The sequence below is a fragment of the Microcaecilia unicolor genome, chromosome 5 (assembly GCF_901765095.1).
Source record: "Microcaecilia unicolor chromosome 5, aMicUni1.1, whole genome shotgun sequence".
Lineage (NCBI taxonomy): Eukaryota > Metazoa > Chordata > Amphibia > Gymnophiona > Siphonopidae > Microcaecilia > Microcaecilia unicolor.
Window position 1 is genome coordinate 18,600,029 of NC_044035.1, and position 21,421 is coordinate 18,621,449.

General features: G+C 46.3%; 1 protein-coding gene across 3 annotated transcripts in view; it reads right to left on the reverse strand.

Annotated features, from left to right (window-relative positions):
* NHLRC2 (NHL repeat containing 2) overlaps positions 1-21,421 on the reverse strand; it is a 211,142-nt gene that overhangs the window by 60,955 nt on the left and 128,766 nt on the right. For all 3 annotated transcript variants that reach the window (XM_030202703.1, XM_030202702.1, XM_030202704.1), the window contains exons 6-7: positions 13,152-13,245; positions 10,507-10,738 (exon numbers count right to left, since the gene is read on the reverse strand). In XM_030202703.1, the coding sequence (XP_030058563.1) occupies positions 10,507-10,738; positions 13,152-13,245 (326 nt within the window). The remainder of the gene's footprint in view (positions 1-10,506; positions 10,739-13,151; positions 13,246-21,421) is intronic.

Here is a 21,421-nt window from a genome sequence, read left to right on the forward strand (position 1 = left end):
GAATGTTGCTACTATTGGAGATTCTACATGGAATGTTGCTATTCCACTAGCAACATTCCATGTAGAAGGCTGCGCAGGCTTCTGTTTCTGTGAGTCTGACGTCCTGCACGTGCGTGCAGGACGTCAGACTCACAGAAGCAGAAGCCTGCGCGGCCACATTGGTGATCTGCACATGGAATGTTGCTAGTGGAATAGCAACATTCCATGTAGAATCTCAAATAGTAGCAACAGTGGAGGAGTGGCCTAGTGGTTAGGGTGGTGGACTTTGGTCCTGGGGAACTGAGGAACTAACTTCGATTCCCACTTCAGGCACAGGCAGCTCCTTGTGACTCTGGGCAAGTCACTTAACCCTCCATTGCTCCATGTAAGCCACATTGAGCCTGCCATGAGTGGGAAAGCGCGGGGTACAAATGTAACAAAAAACATGCAGACAAAACTGAAAGCAGAGATACCGGATTCTAAATGTCATGCCACACCAGAAAAATAGAAAGAAAGGAATGTCCTTCTGTACCGTACAAAATAAAGCCGACAGATGTAAATTCTTAACACCCGCATAATTCAATCACTAAACAGAAAATAAAATTATTTTTCCTACCTTTGTAGTCTGGTAATTTTATTATTCCAATCATTTTGTTCCCAGTCTTTGGTTCTACTTTCCTCTTGCCCTATGTCTTTTTGGCACTGAGCTTTCATCAATTTCTCGGTCTCCTTCTCAAATCTATGTTGTTTTTCCTTTCTCTTCCCTTCATATGCAGCCTGTCTCCCCTCTTCCCTTCCTTTCCCTTATGTGCAGCCTGTCTCCCTTCTTCTCTTCCCTTTATGTGCAACACTTCACTCATTTTCCACTGTGGTATTGTCTCTTCACCCAACCCATTGGATCTCTCTCTTCTCTAACTGACCTCCCTGTACTACACCTCTCACTCTCCTTGACCCCGATGAAGCACTGCCCCCCCCCCCTTCCCCTCATGCTGAACCTCTCTCCCTCCTTGACCTCTTGTGTCAGTCTTCAAAATTATTTCCCAGGTTTGCTTTTCTATTTCTTCTCCCCTCAGCATAACTCTCACTCTCTCTCTCTCTCTCCTTCCCCCCATTACTCCAGCCTCTCTCCCATTCTCTTTCTTACTACTTTATCCAATCTCCCTCTTATCTCCAGATCACCTCCCTCTCTCCAGCACCTCTCTCCCTCCCTGCCTCATGCTCAGGCATCTTTGCTTCTTCCCTGACCACCCTCTATACTGCTCTACTCAGCTGATGGACAACATTCTCCTCCTCTCTACCTCCTAAGTTTAGGCATCTTCCAACCGTGCAGACCCCCCCCCCCCCCCCGAACCAGCATCATCTAATCCTTGCCTTTCCCCTCTACTACTACTACTTAACATTTCTAGAGCGTTACCAGGGTTACGCAGCGCTGTACAAATTAACAAAGAAGGACAGTCCCTGCTCCAAGGAGCTTACAATCTAAAGGACGAAATGTCAAGTTGGGGCAGTCTAGATTTCTTGAGTAGAGGTGTAGTGGTTAGGTACCGAAGGCGACATTGAAGAGGTGGGCTTTGAGCAATGATTTGAAGATGGGCAAAGGAGGGGGCCTGGCGTATGGGCTCAGGGAGTTTGTTCCAAGCATGGAGTGAGGCGAGGCAGAAAGGGCGGAGCCTGGAGTTGGCGGTGGTGGAGAAGGGTACTGAAAGGAGGGATTTGTCTTGAGAGCGGAGGTTACGGGTAGGAACGTAAGGGGAGATGAGGGTAGAGAGGTAAGGAGGACATCTCCCCGGTATCTTCCACTCATACAGCACCCCCTCCCAGAACTGGAATCTTCCACCCAAACTCCCCATGAGCCAGCATCTTCCACCCATGCCATGCACCCCCAGAACCAGCATCTTCCACCAGCACTCCCCACCTCCACCCCAAGGTCCAGCAACTATTTTTATGCCTTTCCTCCTCTCCCTGACGCTCTTCCAACCTTTTCATTCAATGCCCGAATTTCATTCAGGAACCCGAATTATAGCTACGTCTTGCAAGGTTCCGTGTTAGGAGTTACGGATCAAGAAAGGGATCTGGGTGTCGTCGTCGATGATACGCTGAAACCTTCTGCTCAGTGTACTGCTGCAGCTAGGAAAGCGAATAGAATGTTGGGTGTTATTAGGAAGGGTATGGAGTCCAGGTGTGCGGATGTTATAATGCCGTTGTATCGCTCCATGGTGCGACCGCACCTGGAGTATTGTGTTCAGTACTGGTCTCCGTATCTCAAAAAAGATATAGTAGAATTGGAAAAGGTACAGCGAAGGGCGACGAAAATGATAGTGGAGATGGGACGACTTTCCTATGAAGAGAGGCTGAGAAGGCTAGGGCTTTTCAGCTTGGAGAAGAGACGGCTGAGGGGAGATATGATAGAAGTGTATAAAATAATGAGTGGAATGGATCGGGTGGATGTGAAGCGACTGTTCACGCTATCCAAAAATACTAGGACTAGAGGGCATGAGTTGAAGCTACAGTGTGGTAAATTTAAAACGAATCGGAGAAAATTTTTCTTCACCCAACGTGTAATTAGACTCTGGAATTCGTTGCCGGAGAACGTGGTACGGGCGGTTAGCTTGACGGAGTTTAAAAAGGGGTTAGATAGATTCCTAAAGGACAAGTCCATAGACCGCTATTAAATGGACTTGGAAAAATTCCGCATTTTTAGGTATAACTTGTCTGGAATGTTTTTACGTTTGGGGAGCGTGCCAGGTGCCCTTGACCTGGATTGGCCACTGTCGGTGACAGGATGCTGGGCTAGATGGACCTTTGGTCTTTCCCAGTATGGCACTACTTATGTACTTATGTACTTATGCCACCAGCACTGGCGATCCAGGCAGGCTGCTCCCTGAAGCTTTTTTCTGCAGCTCCCGCCTATTTGGGGACAGGAAGTTGCATCAGAGGAGGTGGGAGCTGCAGAAAGAAAGCTTCATGATCAGTCTGCCTTGATCGCTGAAATTGCTGGTACTAAACGAGAAGGTTGGAAGAGCATTGGAGGAGGAGGAAAGGAATAAAAAGCTGGCAGACCTCGCTGGGAGGGGAGTGGCAGTTCGGGCAGGCGGCACAGGTGGAATATTTCTGTAGAGGGAATTCTCAAGGGACATCTGTGGCACCCCGTGGCACACCTGGGAAGCAGCCATGGCACATTGGTTGAAAAACACTGGCCTAGAGTACGGAAAGTGGAACCTTAAAGTTCTGTGTCCTTTTTTATTTTTTTGATAACTCAGAATCGTTATGCAGTTAGGACTAGAATCTATATATGGCGCCTGAAAAATCCCCGTGGAAAAAAATACGCGTATTCTTTTAAATTTCCATGTGGTATACAGAATTACGTTGAGAGTCGCTCTCCATGCGACCAAATTTGGTCGCATACATTTACTTGGTGTCAATCCCGAAGCTTAAATTAGGCACAGAGCGGGTGTATTCTATAATAATGTGCACAGACTTTAGAAATGCCCATGCCCCGCCCACAGCCACACACCATTTTCAACTATGCAACTTAGAATTTAAGTGCACCACGTTACAGAATACACTTAGTGAGTTGTGCATGTAAATCTTAATTAATGCCGATTAGTGTTAATTGCTTAACATCCAATTGACAGTGCTGATTAGCTAGTTAACCAATTAAGTTACATGCATTGTTATAGAATACGCTTCGATTTCCGTGCGGAAATTAAGGCACGATATATAGAATTTGGGGGTTACCTTTGGTGTAATATTGTATGTCCACTCTTTAGATCTTGCTTTACTATAATATTTCACTACTAGTAAAAGAGGCCCGTTTCAGAGCAAATGAAACGGGCGCTAGCAAGGGTTTCGTCGCCAACACCCCCCCCCCCCCTCCTTCCCTCCCTGGCCAACCCCTTCGTTGTTCTGCCATTGCTCCGCCCCCAACGTCATGATGTTTGACGCGAGGGCGGGGCCCGGAGCGATTTCCCCCCCCCCCCCCGCCTCCCTCCCTGCCAACCCCTTCGTTGTTCTGCCATTGCTCCGCCCTCAAGGGCGGGGCCCGAAGCGATTTTGGTGGCTTCACCACCACGAACCTTTGAACCTTTTTGAAGGAAGTCAGGGCTTGGCTTCACTGACGTCAGTGTCCTCAGAACGTTGAGGGTGAGTTTTATTATAGTAGATATTACCATAAGCTCTGTTCTGGGAAACCAACTAACTATCACAAGTTATTCCGGAGAAACAGAAATCCCCTTTGATGTTGGAGTTATAAATCCTATCAACACAGAAACCGCACAGTGTATAGATAGAGGCCCATTTTAGGCCAATGTCCATCATCAAGTGCTATCTCACGTCATCTAGAGAATGAATGATTTTAAAAACACACGCTGTGTACATAATAATGAAAGAACTGGCAAGGCAGTTCCCATACTTAAGGTTAAATCATGACTGCCTTTGAGCTGGAGCCAGCTTCTTATCTAACAGAATGGCTTCAATGATTTCCTCTGGGTAACAGCAGTGCTACTTTAAAGAAACGTGGGTGGAAATAGGATTCTGAAGAAAATGAAAGTGACTTCCAGCTAGGAAGGAAAACCATTGTGCCAAGACCTACAGCATGGCTTTGATTTTCTTAAGGGTAATGAAAAATCAGCGCATTCCATATTTTATTTTAGATCATAATGCACATTGGAGAAGTGTACCATAAAAACAGGACGTAATTTTACAGGTACACAGATGATGGCAAATAAAGACAAAGGTGGCTATTCTATAAATTATCGACACAATTTGAGGCACCACAAAGGGTCGCACTTGGTGTCCAGTTCTATAGTGTGTCTAAACCAGTGCTTTTTTTGTGCCGCTACGCGCTGGTACAGCGTACCGGCACCTTTCTTCTGAGGTCCGTTCACCTGCCCGCTCCCTTCCGTTCATGCACCCGTGCTCCCTGCGTTGAAATCTTTTGTTTACCAGAATTCGCGGCAAAACAACAGTGAAAGCAGCAGGCAGGCAGGCTCGCCTCCTCGTCGCTCCCCTTCCCTCTCTCAGCGTCCCGCCTTCCTCTGATGTAATTTCCTTTCCGCGAGGGCGGGACGCGCTGAGAGGGAAGGGAAGCGAAGAGGAGGCAAGCCTGCCTGCCTGCTGCTTCACCCCGACTCGGGTAAACAGAAGATTAATAGACCAATTAAAAATCTCAAGTGCGATTGATTGCGCAACCCAGAAATCCAATCGCGATTAATCGCACGCTTAAACCTTTTAATCGATGTACGGCCTTACTTTATACAAATAATTGAGGCCAGCATGTAAAGCCCTTCGTTCTCGTGGCTACGAATGGTCCAGAAAGGAAGAAATAAGACCTAGAATGAATGACTGGCCCTATTTATTTAGGAGATTCTACATACATTTGTTTTATTTTTCAAATTTAAAAATCACCTTTCCTCAAAGGGCTGCAACGCAGTACACAACAAAAATGAAGCTCTACCAACATCCTACAGCTCAGCCATGACACCGGCCTAAAACATACAAAATTTGTGTACTTTTACTAATGATCAGTGCAAAAAAATAGCATTTTATGCAACGAGCTTTACAGCAGTTACATAAGTACATAAGTAGTGCCATACTGGGAAAGACCAAAGGTCCATCTAGCCCAGCATCCTGTCACCGACAGTGGCCAATCCAGGTCAAGGGCACCTGGCACGCTCCCCAAACGTAAAAACATTCCAGACAAGTTATACCTAAAAATGCGGAATTTTTCCAAGTCCATTTAATAGCGGTCTATGGACTTGTCCTTTAGGAATCTATCTAACCCCTTTTTAAACTCCGTCAAGCTAACCGCCCGTACCACGTTCTCCGGCAACGAATTCCAGAGTCTAATTACACGTTGGGTGAAGAAAAATTTTCTCCGATTCGTTTTAAATTTACCACACTGTAGCTTCAACTCATGCCCTCTAGTCCTAGTATTTTTGGATAGCGTGAACAGTCGCTTCACATCCACCCGATCCATTCCACTCATTATTTTATACACTTCTATCATATCTCCCCTCAGCCGTCTCTTCTCCAAGCTGAAAAGCCCTAGCCTTCTCAGCCTCTCTTCATAGGAAAGTCGTCCCATCCCCACTATCATTTTCGTCGCCCTTCATAAGTACATAAGTACATAAGTAGTGCCATACTGGGAAAGACCAAAGGTCCATCTAGCCCAGCATCCTGTCACCGACAGTGGCCAATCCAGGTCAAGGGCACCTGGCACGCTCCCCAAACGTAAAAACATTCCAGACAAGTTATACCTAAAAATGCGGAATTTTTCCAAGTCCATTTAATAGCGGTCTATGGACTTGTCCTTTAGGAATCTATCTAACCCCTTTTTAAACTCCGTCAAGCTAACCGCCCGTACCACGTTCTCCGGCAACGAATTCCAGAGTCTAATTACACGTTGGGTGAAGAAAAATTTTCTCCGATTCGTTTTAAATTTACCACACTGTAGCTTCAACTCATGCCCTCTAGTCCTAGTATTTTTGGATAGCGTGAACAGTCGCTTCACATCCACCCGATCCATTCCACTCATTATTTTATACACTTCTATCATATCTCCCCTCAGCCGTCTCTTCTCCAAGCTGAAAAGCCCTAGCCTTCTCAGCCTCTCTTCATAGGAAAGTCGTCCCATCCCCACTATCATTTTCGTCGCCCTTCATAAGTACATAAGTACATAAGTAGTGCCATACTGGGAAAGACCAAAGGTCCATCTAGCCCAGCATCCTGTCACCGACAGTGGCCAATCCAGGTCAAGGGCACCTGGCACGCTCCCCAAACGTAAAAACATTCCAGACAAGTTATACCTAAAAATGCGGAATTTTTCCAAGTCCATTTAATAGCGGTCTATGGACTTGTCCTTTAGGAATCTATCTAACCCCTTTTTAAACTCCGTCAAGCTAACCGCCCGTACCACGTTCTCCGGCAACGAATTCCAGAGTCTAATTACACGTTGGGTGAAGAAACATTTTCTCCGATTCGTTTTAAATTTACCACACTGTAGCTTCAACTCATGCCCTCTAGTCCTAGTATTTTTGGATAGCGTGAACAGTCGCTTCACATCCACCCGATCCATTCCACTCATTATTTTATACACTTCTATCATATCTCCCCTCAGCCGTCTCTTCTCCAAGCTGAAAAGCCCTAGCCTTCTCAGCCTCTCTTCATAGGAAAGTCGTCCCATCCCCACTATCATTTTCGTTGCCCTTCATAAGTACATAAGTACATAAGTAGTGCCATACTGGGAAAGACCAAAGGTCCATCTAGCCCAGCATCCTGTCACCGACAGTGGCCAATCCAGGTCAAGGGCACCTGGCACGCTCCCCAAACGTAAAAACATTCCAGACAAGTTATACCTAAAAATGCGGAATTTTTCCAAGTCCATTTAATAGCGGTCTATGGACTTGTCCTTTAGGAATCTATCTAACCCCTTTTTAAACTCCGTCAAGCTAACCGCCCGTACCACGTTCTCCGGCAACGAATTCCAGAGTCTAATTACACGTTGGGTGAAGAAAAATTTTCTCCGATTCGTTTTAAATTTACCACACTGTAGCTTCAACTCATGCCCTCTAGTCCTAGTATTTTTGGATAGCGTGAACAGTCGCTTCACATCCACCCGATCCATTCCACTCATTATTTTATACACTTCTATCATATCTCCCCTCAGCCGTCTCTTCTCCAAGCTGAAAAGCCCTAGCCTTCTCAGCCTCTCTTCATAGGAAAGTCGTCCCATCCCCACTATCATTTTCGTCGCCCTTCATAAGTACATAAGTACATAAGTAGTGCCATACTGGGAAAGACCAAAGGTCCATCTAGCCCAGCATCCTGTCACCGACAGTGGCCAATCCAGGTCAAGGGCACCTGGCACGCTCCCCAAACGTAAAAACATTCCAGACAAGTTATACCTAAAAATGCGGAATTTTTCCAAGTCCATTTAATAGCGGTCTATGGACTTGTCCTTTAGGAATCTATCTAACCCCTTTTTAAACTCCGTCAAGCTAACCGCCCGTACCACGTTCTCCGGCAACGAATTCCAGAGTCTAATTACACGTTGGGTGAAGAAAAATTTTCTCCGATTCGTTTTAAATTTACCACACTGTAGCTTCAACTCATGCCCTCTAGTCCTAGTTGACATATTTATTTTTATTTTAGATCATTTATACCCCGCTTTTTGCCACCTAAAGCAGCCCTAGAGCGGTAAAATATGGTAAAATATCAGAATTGTCCATTAAGCATTAGTACATAGGAACCTTAGGGCCCCTTTTCCCAAACTGCGGTAAAGGGGGCCCTGCAGTGGCGTCAGCGTGTGGATTAGCGGAGATCGGGTGGCAGAGCCGGCGGGGGGCGGGGCTAGTGCTGGGCGGACCTCTACGGTCTGTGCCGTGAAAATGGCGAATACTAATCAAGACACTCTAAATTAAAACAGGGATATTCAAACCGTATTTATATAAATTCCAAATCTTTGAAAAAGGTTTGAAAATAAGGTTTTTCAGATGTCACAGCTTGTACCTCCAGGATCAAACATATACGATCCTTGTCATTATATTTAACAAACAAAGAACCTCAAACACTCCAGATAGGGAAAGCACTGCAAATATTGCTAGATTGTTAAAAGCATTCTGTGGCGTAAAGAACAACACTGGATTCATTTATTACAAACAGTAGAACCGAAGGGTCTAAATCGCAACATTGAATGGAATGCGTATTATTGAATCAACTCAGGCCACTCCCAGGGGTGGGTTCGAATGAACTCATTGGAGCAGTATTATGCCACAGGGTGTGGCTTCTGTAAGAAGTCAGTGACGTGGTCAGGTTTATAAACCCTGGCGGTGTGTAGTTCACTGGCGCCATCTTTTGTGTATTGGGTGAGGATTTTCGGACTGTTTGGCTATTCTTCAAGGTCCGCGAAAGGACTTATCAAAGTGCCCTTCCTGAGGCAGCCTACAATTTGGCGAAACAAGGCGCACTTGTCGAGGGGCGCCACGGATGGTGTTATCAACTATATGCTAAACAGTTTAAGTATTTCCCCGACCAAACTACCAGCAGCCCGATCTTCACAGCTTGCACTGCCTGGAACTTTAAATCTAAACAGGAGATAAGTGAAAAAAGTTTCTGTACATTATTGGACTGGGGTGTTTTCTTTAAAGACTAGCCATTGAGCCCGTTAAAACGGGCTGGTGGGTCGCCGCCCCCCCCCCCCCCCGCCCGTCTCTTCGCTATTCAACTTACATCTCCACAGCAAGCAGAGATCAGCTGAGCTCCTGTCGGCCTTCCTTCTCTGCCTGTGTCCCGCTCTCTTGTGAAGTAACATCAGCGAGGGCGGGACACAGGCAGGGAAGGAAGGCCAACGGCAGCTCAGCTGATCTGCCTGCTGCGGAGATGTAAGTTGAATAGCGAAGAGACGGCCGGGTGGAGGGGTGGCGGCAGTGGCGACTCCGGGGGGGGGGGGGGGTACCAGTGGCAGCGACCTCGGGGGGGGGGGGGGGGGGGGGTAGCGGTGGCGACCTCGGCGGTTCCCTCCCCTTCATGCAGTTTCCCTCTCTGTCCCGCTCCCCCCCCATCATCACGTATTGAAGCGGGGGCGGGACAGACAGGGAAGTCTCTACTGCGCATTTGCGAGTGAGTACGGTCACTCGCCATTTATATGTTTGATTTTGATGTACATAATATTTGGATGTGGGGCAGAAATGTTAGAAATGTTCAAGATTGAGGTTTGACGTAGGTTTATAGGTATGAGGGATTTTTGAGTTGTTCCGGGTTTATTTCCGGTATGGTGGTTTTGAGGTAAGGTGTTTGCAACCTGTATACTCCATTTCAATAGTGAAGGAGAAGGGGAGTTTTTTTATACCACTCGGTTTTCTCATATACTTATGAGTTTTTTTGTATGGTTTTTTCTCTCTTCCTCCTCACTGGAACCTATGATATTATTCTACTCCTTAATGTAATAGCGGATCTAGCAGTATTTGCAGTGTTTCCTCTACTGGAGTGTTTGAGGTTCCTTGTTTGTTAAATATAATGACAAGGATCGTATATGTTTGATCCTGGAGGTACAAGGTGTGACATCTGAAAAACCTTATTTTCAAGATTTGGAATTTAGATACTAATCAAGGTCAGGTATACACAAAAGGTAGCACATATGAGTTACCTTGTTGGGCAGACTGGATGGACCGTGCAGGTCTTTCTCTGCCGTCATCTACTATGTTACAATGCTGCGTTCTGAGGCCACTGTGGTAAGTTAAACACTTGCCATGTGGCCAGTTCCTGAGGGAGCCCTTACTGCCACCTACTTAGGAGGCAGTGAGAGCTCTCACGTTAACCCGGTGGTAAGCTCCCGGCACTAAAAATATAAAAATGTTTTTCAAGCGCCGGAAATGGCGTACGGTTGGGGCAGGAACTATCACCAGGTTCCTGCAATAGCCCGGTGGTAGTGCTGAATTGGCTGGCGGTAGGCTTGCTGCGCCTTTGCAAAAGGGCACCTTAGTGAATTACGAACCAAAGCTTAAAAACGAAACGTTCAATAGTTCTTACCAAAGGATCTCTCTCTCCTCCTACAAGAAGTTTCACTGCTCCATCTTTCAACGAGATGGTCCTCACGGTGCTGCTCTCGCTGTCTGCTACAAACAAACAGTTCCAAGGTTCTTCCAAGGACACAGAGAGACCAGAGGGCTGAGCAAAGCCTGCTTTGTGGGGATACGCATTATTCCGGCTCTCTTCATTCCCGCTACCAGCAAACCGGACACAGGTTCCCTTCAGTAGAGCGCTAGGAGGAAAATAGGAATTCAAAATAAGGAACTACATCTTCTGTTTCACCAACAAAGAAAAGACAATGCATCACTTTCCACTAATTACTGGGAATATGTCACAAGCTACAACAAGATGTCCAGTAATAACCAAACACTGAACAAGTCAAACTAAAAGTACCGAGGAACATACACTGTTTGGAAAAATGTCTCAAACGGAATGGTGGCAATTCTATAACTGGGTGCCTCCAATCAGGCAACTGGAGGGTGTGCGGTTGGACCCTAATCTATCACATTTGTACCCCGCGCTTTCCCACACATGGCAGGCTCAATGCGGCTTACATAGTAACAATATAAAGAATTACAAAGTTGTAATAAGAATATACAGTTTGTAGTAAATGCGAAATTAATGGGGTTAACGGAAGTAAATTAATCACGGGAGAAATTGGGAGCAGAAGGAATTGAGCGTTGGGAGGTAGGTGTAAGAAGATGGAAAGGAAGGGATATGGGGGTAGCAAAAAGGACACTAGTGTAACTGGCTATCCTTGAGTCTAACAATTAGGCTTTCGCATATATGCCAGCCATAGAGCTGGTGTGAGTAAGTATGCCTAAGTATGACAGGGCTGCGTATAACTTACAGTACTCTGTAACAGTGGTGTAGCTACGAGTGGGCCTGGGTGGGAACAGGCCCACCCATTCTTGGCTCAGGCCTACCCAGCAGTGGCACTCCACATCAACATCTCTCTTCCTCTGCAGCGTCCCAGCATCTGCCCACCCGTCGTTGAACCCCATCCCTCTCTGGTGTACCTTACAGGTGATTTAATTACTGCTGTCTGCACCAGCTCCGCAGGCTTCCATCGGCCGGGTCCCGCCCTTGCTTTCATCATTTCCTGTCTGGCGGGACCCGGCCGATGGAAGCCTGCGGAGCTGGCGCAGGCAGCAATAATTAAATTAATGCAGGCACCGGGGACGCTTGTAAGGTACATCAGGGAGAGACGGGGTTCAGCGACGGGCAGGTAGATTCCAGGACGTCGTGGAGGAGGAGAGATGTTGATGTGGGGTAGGTGAAAAAAAAAATCTATTTTTTAATATCTCCGGGGGGGGGGGGGGGAGCTGTGGAGTGCCGTGTCATACGTGCCGTGGAAGGGGCCATCTAAGTTAGCTCTGGGCCCATGAAAATACTGGGTCAGGCTACGTCACTGCTCTGTAAGTCAGTGGCATAGCTACAGGGGCCATGGGGGCCTGGGCCCCCCAAAATTGGCTCTGGGGCCCCCAACTCCCACCAGCTAAAGCGTTTGTCCTGCACTGGTCTCACATTGCCTGGCACCCTGTCCTGTTTTCAATCGCTGTGCACACTCGCAGTGGAGGGGGGGGAGCAGCGGCTGGGGGGGGGGGGCGGAAGCGGCGGCAGGAGGCCAGCGGCAGGGAGCAGTGTTGCCAGGTGGGCAGTTTTACCGCCCAATTGGGCGGTTTTCCGCGACCCGCCGCGGGTAATTTTTGCCCGCGGCGGGTTGCGGTTTTTTGGGCTGCTTTTTGGGCTTCAGGGCGGTTTTTTGGGCGGCTTTTTCGGCCGCGGGGGGCGGGGTTAGTGACGTTTTTGGGCGGGGTTAGTGACGTTTTGGGCGGGGCCGATGACGTGGGAGGCGGGGCCGATGACGGGGGAGGCGGGGCCGGTGACGGGGGAGGCGGGGCCGGTGACGGCGGGGGCGGGGTTGATGACGGCGGGGGCGGGGGTGATGACGCGGGGGTGGGGGTGTCAGGGGCGGGGTTTGAGTTTGGGCGGGTTTTGGGCGGTTTTTATGCTGGATTGGGTGGGAAAAAAATTTTCCACCTGGCAACACTGGGTTGCCAGGTGGGCGGTTTTCCCGCCCAATTGGGCGGGTTTCCGTGAGCGGCTGCGGGAAAATTTTGGCGGCTGCTGGGTGCGGTTTTTTGGGCTGTTTCCCCGCGGCCGCTGTGCAGTTTGGGCGCTTTTTTTCGGGCTTCTATTGGTCCAATAGAAGCTTTTCAGGGGCGGGGTTGATGTTGGGGGTGGGGTTAATGACATCAGGGGCGGGGGGTTGGTGACATCAGGGGCAGGGCCAGTGATGTAAGAGGCGGGCTAGTGATGTGGAGGCGGAGTTAGTGACGTGGAGGCAGAGTTAGTGACATGGGAGGCTGGGTTTGGTGACATGGGAGGCGGAGTTTGACTTTGGGCGGGTTTAGGGCTGGGAAAAATTTTCCCATGTGGCAACTCTGAAGAAGAATCTGTGGACGGCAGAGTTAACATGATAGCACAATAACTCTGCTCTGCACAGGAGCTGGGCGGCCCCCCCCCCCCCCCCCCCCCCGTTGGAGGCCAGGCCCACGGGAATTTTGCCCCCCCTCCCCTCGGCGGCCCTGGTACAACTGCAATACAGCTTCTGAATGAAAATAAACAGAATGACTGCTTACCTTCCTTTCGGCAACTTGGCGTCTTCTAATAGTAGTGCCCAGATTTGATGTGTGCCAGCCATGGCTATCCAGAGAACATCATTCTCATTTGCCCCTGAAAGAGAGACACTAAACATTTAGAATCACAATCCAGCAGCCATTCTAGTTCACTGAAAACTTTTCTTGCTCAATAAAAAAAAGATGAAGGGGACATTGATTTACAAAGTTAGAAAATGTAATGTGGTAAAAACACTGAATTTAGCTTCCTAAAATCTGGGACTCTTTAATTTCCCCAAGATTACTCATATTTTTTCAAGATGTTCCTTCTCTTCAGCATCCTCCCATAACCAATTCTGAGAAATTGTGAAATGCTTAACCTGTAAGTAACTGAAAAGGTTACTAGAAGGGAGTTGATGAGTCCCGAAGTTCAATAAAAGTGCTTAAGTACCCTACATCCAGGAACTGCCGGAAGTGGGTTCAGCCTCCAGCCTTCCACCTAGAGAAAACCCCATTCCCCTCTCCCCACTACAAATGATGGTTCATAGCGAATGGAAGCCAAGAAAGACACAGTGCCAGCTTTCCCAAATTTAGCTCTGACTGTTAACCATATCCTCATCTAGTGTCTCAGGAATGAATTAGAGCTCTTCTTTTACATAGTAACATAGTAAATGACGGCAGATAAAGACCTGTATGGTCCATTCTGCCTGCCCAACAAGATAAACTCATTTTACATGGTATGGGATACTTTATACCCGAGTTTGATTTGTCCTTGCCATTCTCAGGGCACAGACCATAGAAGTCTGCCCAGCACTCTTCTTGTACTAAAAGTTCTGAAGTTAATGTCAAAACTTTTTAAAATTTACACTCCAGTCTATCCATATCTATTCAGTCACGATCAGGGCACAGACCGTAGAAGTCTGCCAAGCACTGGTTTTGCTTCCCAATTTCTGGTGTTGCCACCCAATCTCTGCTAAGATTCTGTGAATCCATTCCTTCTAAACAGGATTCCTTTGTGTTTATCCCAAGCATGTTTGAATTCCGTTACCGTTTTCATCTCCACCACCTCCTGCGGGAGGGCATTCCATGTATCCACCACCCTCTCCATGATAAAATACTTCCTGACATTATTCCTGAGTCTGCCCCCCTTCAACCTCAATTCACGTGCTCTAGTTCTACTGCCTTCCCATCTCCGGAAAAGGTTTATTTGTGGATTAATATCTTTCAAATATTTGAATGTCTGTATCATGTCACCCCTGTTTCTCCTTTTCTCCAAGGTATACATGTTCAGGTCGGCAAGTCTCTCCTCGTACGGTTTGCAACACAAATCCCATACCATTTTTGTAGCTTTTCTTTGCACCACTTCCAGTCTTTTTACATCGTTAGCAAGATAAAGCCTCCAAAACTGAATACAATACTCCAAGTGGGGACTCACCAACAACTTGTAGGCATCAACACCTCCTTTCTGTTGCTGGTTATACCCCTCTCTATGCATCCTTCTGGCCACTGCCTTGTCACATTGTTTCTTCACCTTGAGATCCTCGGACACCATCACCCCAAGGTCTGTCTCCTGAGTCGAGCTTACTAATCTCTCCCCTCCTAACCAGTATCTCTCTTTTGGGTTTCTGCACCCCAAGTGCAACACTCTGCACTTCTTGGCATTAAATCTTAACAGCCGGACCCTCGACCATTCTTCTAGTGTTTGGAGATCCCATCTCATTGTTTCTACTCCCTCCAGGGTAGCCACTCTACTGGCTACCTTAGTGTCATCTGCAAAAAGGCATGCCTTTCCTTCCAACCCTTCTGCAATCTCTCTCACAAATACATTAAACAGAACTGGCCTCAGCACCGACCCCTGAGGAACTCCACTGCTCCATTTACCACCACCCTCTGCCGCCTGCTGCGTGGCAAGTAAGGTGATGGTAAGGGCTCTCGAATTAACCCGGTGATATCCGGACAGTGCGCAGCACTGCCCGATTACCACCGGGTACACTCCAGCACTACAAAAATAAATACATTTTTGTAGCGCTGAAAATGACAGCGCGCTAGGGTGGGAAGTACTGCCGGGCTGCTGCTGTAGCCCAGAAGTACTTCCTGTACAGTGACCGGTAAGGCCGCGTTGGGCTTACCGCTGCTTAGTAAAAGGAGCCCTTAGAGGCTAAAGTTAACTCCTGAACTGTTAGAGTTGACACACTGGATAAATCTGTGGCGGAGATAAAATCTTCTCAATCACTCTTAGTACAAAATAAGTCACATGATGTGGAAAATTGAAAATTTGGAGAACTCTCAAAGAAGTTTGAATTTAAGGCTCTTAAATTTTCCACAATCAAGGCTGACTCCGGCGAGAGATCTTTTTCATAATTTTCTTGCAAACTGTTGAAATTTCCAGAGGCAGCTTTTCCACCTCTTCAGAAAATATTTTATGCGACTTCGCATAATAAAAGAATGACTGAATTCCCGGCTGACTTGACTATCTTTGATATTCTGGAATCTTCGGAATTTGAAATAGCAGCGAGAGCCACTTTATTAGTTTCCCTTGTTTTTCATCAAGACGGAGATTCAGTATGGAGACTGTATTATAAGACTACAGATACCTCTTTTATGGAAGAGAAGGTACAGGTGCTTCCCAATGTGTCTTAGTGGATGCAGTCTAGACAAAAGACGTTTTTGGAATCGTGTTCTGCAGTAAGTTCATTAGGAGCTTCGTTTCATAAGTACATAAGTATTGCCATACTGGGAAAGACCAAAGGTCCATCAAGCCCAGCATCCTGTTTCCAACAGTGGCCAATCCAGGTCACAAATACCCGGCAAGATCCCCAAAAAGTACAAAACATTTTATACACTTAATGCATGGAAACAAACACAAAGAAAATACAAATATGCTATAAGACAAACCAAAAGATCCTACTACAAAACTAAAATAGGACCAGACTACAAAGACCTGAAGAAAATATTTCAACTCGTAAACAAGCTCCTAGATATCACTCCTATCACTACAACCAACACTGATACCCCGTCTGCAGATGATCTTGCCAACCATTTCAAGGAAAAAATAATAAAACTACGCAATACACTTCCTCAACACAACACCGACCTCGAACAATTCTCCAATTTACTGGACTCAAACCATGGAGAATACCCCTCAGACCGAATCTGGTCAAAATTTAGTCTTCTCTCCATCGAATCAGTTACCCAAGCGATTCATAGATTCTCTAATACTCATTGTAAACTGGACACCTGCCCCAGTTACTTACTTAAATCAGCACCAAATCGCTTCATCGAAGACCTTACATCCTACCTAAACTACATGCTCCAACAATGTCTCTTCCCCAAAGAATATGGCAACATACTACTCACCCCACTACCAAAAGACTCAAAGAAAAAAATGAACGACCTTACCAATTACCGCCCAGTCGCATCCATCCCACTGGTAGTCAAATTGATGGAGAGTATGGTGACAAAACAGCTTATGAAATACATGGACAAGTTTCATTATTACATGAATCACAATCAGGATTCCGCCCCTCTCATAGCACAGAAACTGTACTAGTCACTCTCCTGGCCAAATTCAAGCATGAAATTGCCACAGGTAAAAGCATACTCCTCCTCCAATTCAACATGGTAAACCACAACATACTTCTACACCTCCTAGACCATTTCGGGATTGGAGGAAATATTCTTAATTAGATCGAGGAATATTATAGGCGCATACACTGTTAATGCACGTACATGGTTAACACGTGTTTAAAACGCTAATGCGCCTATAACGTGACTTAGTAAACAAGGCCCAAAGAGTGGTAGATAAATGGAATAGACTCCAAGTGGAGATGGTGGAGACAAGGTTATCTGAATTCAAGACAGCTTGGGACAAGCACGTGGGATCTCTTAGGAAGAGGAGGAGATAGTGGATGGTGTGGATGTGCAGACTGGACGGGCCATTTGGCCTTTATCTGCCATCATGTTTCTATAAACTCCGTAAACTTTGTGATTACTTGAAAATGGTACTTTTATAGTACATAGAAGTATGACATAGAGATGGGGGTCTAGAGGGTCCACTTGGGGAGGGTGTTAAATTAAAGTAATTAGTTAATTTTTAATTAGAGGGACTAGGTGGGTGGGGTAGGGAATGTTATTTGTTACTGTCATCTCTTCTTTTCTTTTTTTATATATTTTATATTTTAAAAAACTCCCTTCCAGTGTGACATGGTGATATTTTGGTAGTATGTTCTGTACTAGTTCCTTTTATGTTACCCATGATGTTGGTTTTAACATATTAAGCAAGTGTTCCTACTGTATGAACTGAGAACTGCTCCTACTGTATGAACTGTATGAACATCCTCAATAAATCATTCCTCAAATCACTCAGGTGCATCAAAAACGCCTCTCACAACACCTTTCTAGCACTTTGCATCTAATTCATCTACTTTCAGCTTATGTATTTAAGATCATGTAATGACTGCATCATAACAACACTCTATAAGCCACATTGAGCCTGCAAAAAGGTGGGATAATGTGGGGTACAAATGCAATAAATAAATAAATAATGACAGGAGTGGGTCAGTTTAATGTGGTTATAGATCTTTGTATCATGTTATGTAATGGAACATGTGTTATTTTACTGGTTATGTCATACTAATAAAGTTATTTTAAAAAAAGGAAAGACAAAAGGGGTGCAAGGGGTGAAGGTCATGTGATGCTTGCTAAAAAAAAAAAAAGCAGTGTTGTTGCAGAGCTGCCACTAGCCCTCTTCAATTTTACTATTTTACACTTAACTTTTATTGCACAACCTTTATGCAAACAGTCTTAAGGGTCCTTTTACTATGGTGAGCAGAAAAATGACTTGCGGTAGTGTACGCGTGGGTTTTGGGTGCGTGCCAATCCATTTTCAGTGTGCCTGTAAAAAAGGCCTTTTTTAGAAGTTTTTGCCGAAAATGGACGTGCGGCAAAATCAAAATAGCCACGCATCCATTTTGGTTCTGCGACCTTACCACCAGCCATTGATCTAGCAGTACAGTTTCACGCGGTAACCGGGTGGTAAAGACCTATGCGGGTCAAGTGCCACTTGGCGTGTGTCCGAAAATAAATTTTTCAGCTGCGCGTCAAAAATGAAATTACCGCAAGAGCCACGTGGTAACCAGGCGGTAACTCCATTTTGGCTCACGATGGATGTGCGTAGACACTTACGCAGCTTAGTAAAAGGGCCCCTAAAAAAATTGATAGACAGTCAAATCATAAAATGTGGGCAGATAAAGCTCTTGGAAACAAGAATACGAAGGACCATGCCACTCGAACTGAATGCAGCCCAAAAACTCTTTTATAGGCCCATTGAAGGCACCGCTACCCGATGGAGAGCTCTGGGACTTTGCGATTCATCTGCTGCAGCTACAGTGACTACCTAGCAAATCTTGCGACAGGTCTCAACATATCCAAATGCATTGCGTTAGCACACTGGAAGATTCCCTTACCACATATGTCTGGAAAATCAACCTGTTAGAGCACAAAATGTAAAGCGCTGGATCAGCGGCAAGATCTTTAAAACTGGAACTGCTGGTACAGTCTGTGTGTGGTGGGATTACTGAAACAGGCCAAAGGGAAAAACAAAATAGCACCTGTACCCTTAGACATGGACGAGGAGAAAAATCAATTGAAAACTGATAAAGAGCACTGGGTGCTTGCTCCGACTCCCTGAGCTGAACGGGAAACCTTGAGCGCTCATTATCAGGACAAAAAAATTGGGGGAATAAGAGTAATCAATAGAAATCAAACAAAATATAACATGGAAAAGAAAATAAGATGATACCTTTTTTATTGGGCATAACTTAATACATTTCTTGATTAGCTTTCGAAGGTTGCCCTTCTTCATCAGATCGGAAATAAGCAAATGTGGTAGCTGATAGTATATATATGAGTGAAACATCAAAGCATTTCAGTGACAGTCTAACAGGGTGAGGATGGGTAGGAGGTATGCATGGGAACATCAAAGCATTTCAGAGATAGTCTAATAGGATGGGGGTGGATAGGTGAGAGGAGGGTGATAAACAGAGCAATACAACTTTATGGTTTATAACGGGCTAGAAAACCCAGATCTTTCTTAAGTCCTGTCTGTTGGGTGTCAAATAAGAGTAAACTAAAGTGGGTTGGCATAGAGCAGAACTTTGTTTATAAAAACAGCGAATTTTTATTTCAAGATTCTTCTGTGGCAGTGCAGAAAGCATCAGGGCTTTGCTGAATTAAAACGACTGCTCTGAAAGAAGGGGGTTTTCTAACGCAATGTTTACCCTGCCCACGTGAAACTTCTAAACGCTGGTAAGCTGCACTGTTTGACACCCCAGATGACAGTGTGTTGGTTTATGGAGTTGAGTCCTGCTCCTCCTTCCATGGTGACCTGGATATTTTTTTGTTGCTGTTGTCAGTACATTGATTCTGGAGTTTGACTCGCACCTCATTTTTCTCTTTTTCTTTTCATTGGTTTTGGCTCTGATGTTTACCTCCAGTTTCCATTTCTTTTCTGACTGCTTATTTTTTTTCTTTTTGGACTGGTTAAATCTATTTTGTTTCTCCCTTGGTATTTTCTGCATTGCTTTCCTGCGTCCTATTCTTTGGTCATTATGGTATTCTTTGTATATTTTTTTCTGAGGGAGGAGGGCAACGTACAGCCCGTCATGACTTGGGCTGAGCACCAGTCATCCTATACTCAAGCCATGGATTCCACCGCCACTGGCACGAGACCCAGAACTAGTAGCAACCGTATTTTCCTGGCCATCATTACGCCCAGCTGTGTGCTATAATAGCTGACACATGTTAAACGTTTATTTCCTTTTTGCTTTTTTGTTCTAACTTCCAAGCTGGACTCTAGTCAGCAGGTGTTTCCCACTTGGTCTGGGCACATGCTGTTCTGTAGAAAGATGCTTTGTGCTGATGGGCATTAAGTATGAAAGATATTTCCCTTTGGGATCTTTATTGGCATTTGGGATTTGGGAGGTGTGGGGGGGGGGGGGGGGGGGGGGGAGAGAAGGAAGATTTGGAGAATCCATTTCTATTCCGATGTTGGGAGTTTATTGAAGGTTTTTTTTTGGTGCTGTGATGGGGTTTAGAATCATAAAAATCATTTGGCAGAAAAGGCCATACGTCATCATAGCTGGGTAATTCAGCAGTGGCATTATGCAGTAGCTTACTCAGGGGCCCTTTTACTAAGCAGCTTAGAGGGGCATAATCGAACGGCGACAGCCATCTATATGGGTGACCATCTACATGGCCGGCGCCGCAAAGAGCGGTCCCGAACCGTATTATCGAAAAAGATGGCCGGCCATCTTTCGTTTCGATAATACGATTGGAGCCGGCCAAATGTCAGAGATGGCCGGCATCGGTTTTCGCTGATAATGGAAACCGATGCCGGCCACTTCGAACCCGGCCAAATCCAAGGCATTTGGTCATGGGAGGAGCTAGCATTTGTAGTGCACTGGTCCCCCTCACATGCCAGGACACCAACCGGGCACCCTAGGGGGCACTGCAGTGGACTTCAAAAATTGCTCCCAGGTGCATACCTCCTTTACCTTCTGTGCTGAGCCCCCCAAATCCCCCCCCCCCAAAACCCACTACCCACAACTGTACAACACTACCATAGCCCTAAGGGGTAAAGGGGGGCACCTACATGTGTGTACAGTGAGGTTTTTTTTTTTGGGGGGGGGTGGTTTGGAGGGCTCCCATTTACCACCACAAGTGTAACAGGTAGGGGGAGATGGGCCACCTGCCTGAAGTGCACTGCACCCACTAAAAACTGCTCCAGGGACCTGCATACTGCTGGCATGGAGCTGGGTATGACATTTCAGGCTGGCATAGAGGCTGGCAAAAAAATGATTTTTTTTTGGGTGGGAGGGGGTTGGTGACCACTGGGGGAGTAAGGGGAGATCATCCCCGATTCCCTCCGGTGGTCATCTGCTCAGTTGGGGCACTTTTTTTGAGGCTTGATCCTAAAAATAAATGGACCAAGTGAAGCTGGCGAAGTGCTCATCAGAGCCGGCCTTCTTTTTTCCATTATAGGCTGAAGCCGGCCATCTTATTACCACGCCCCCTTCCCGCCTTCCAAACCCTGCAGAAATGCCCCCTTTAACTTTGGCTGGCTCTGCGATGGAAAGCAATTGGAGCCGGCCAAAATCGGCTTTCGATTATACCAATTAGGCTGGGTTCAGGAGATGGCCGGCCATCTCCCGATTTGTGTCAGAAGATGGCCGGCAATCTCCTTCAAAAATAAGCAGGTAAGGCACCTACGCACACCCAACACGCATCAATTTGGA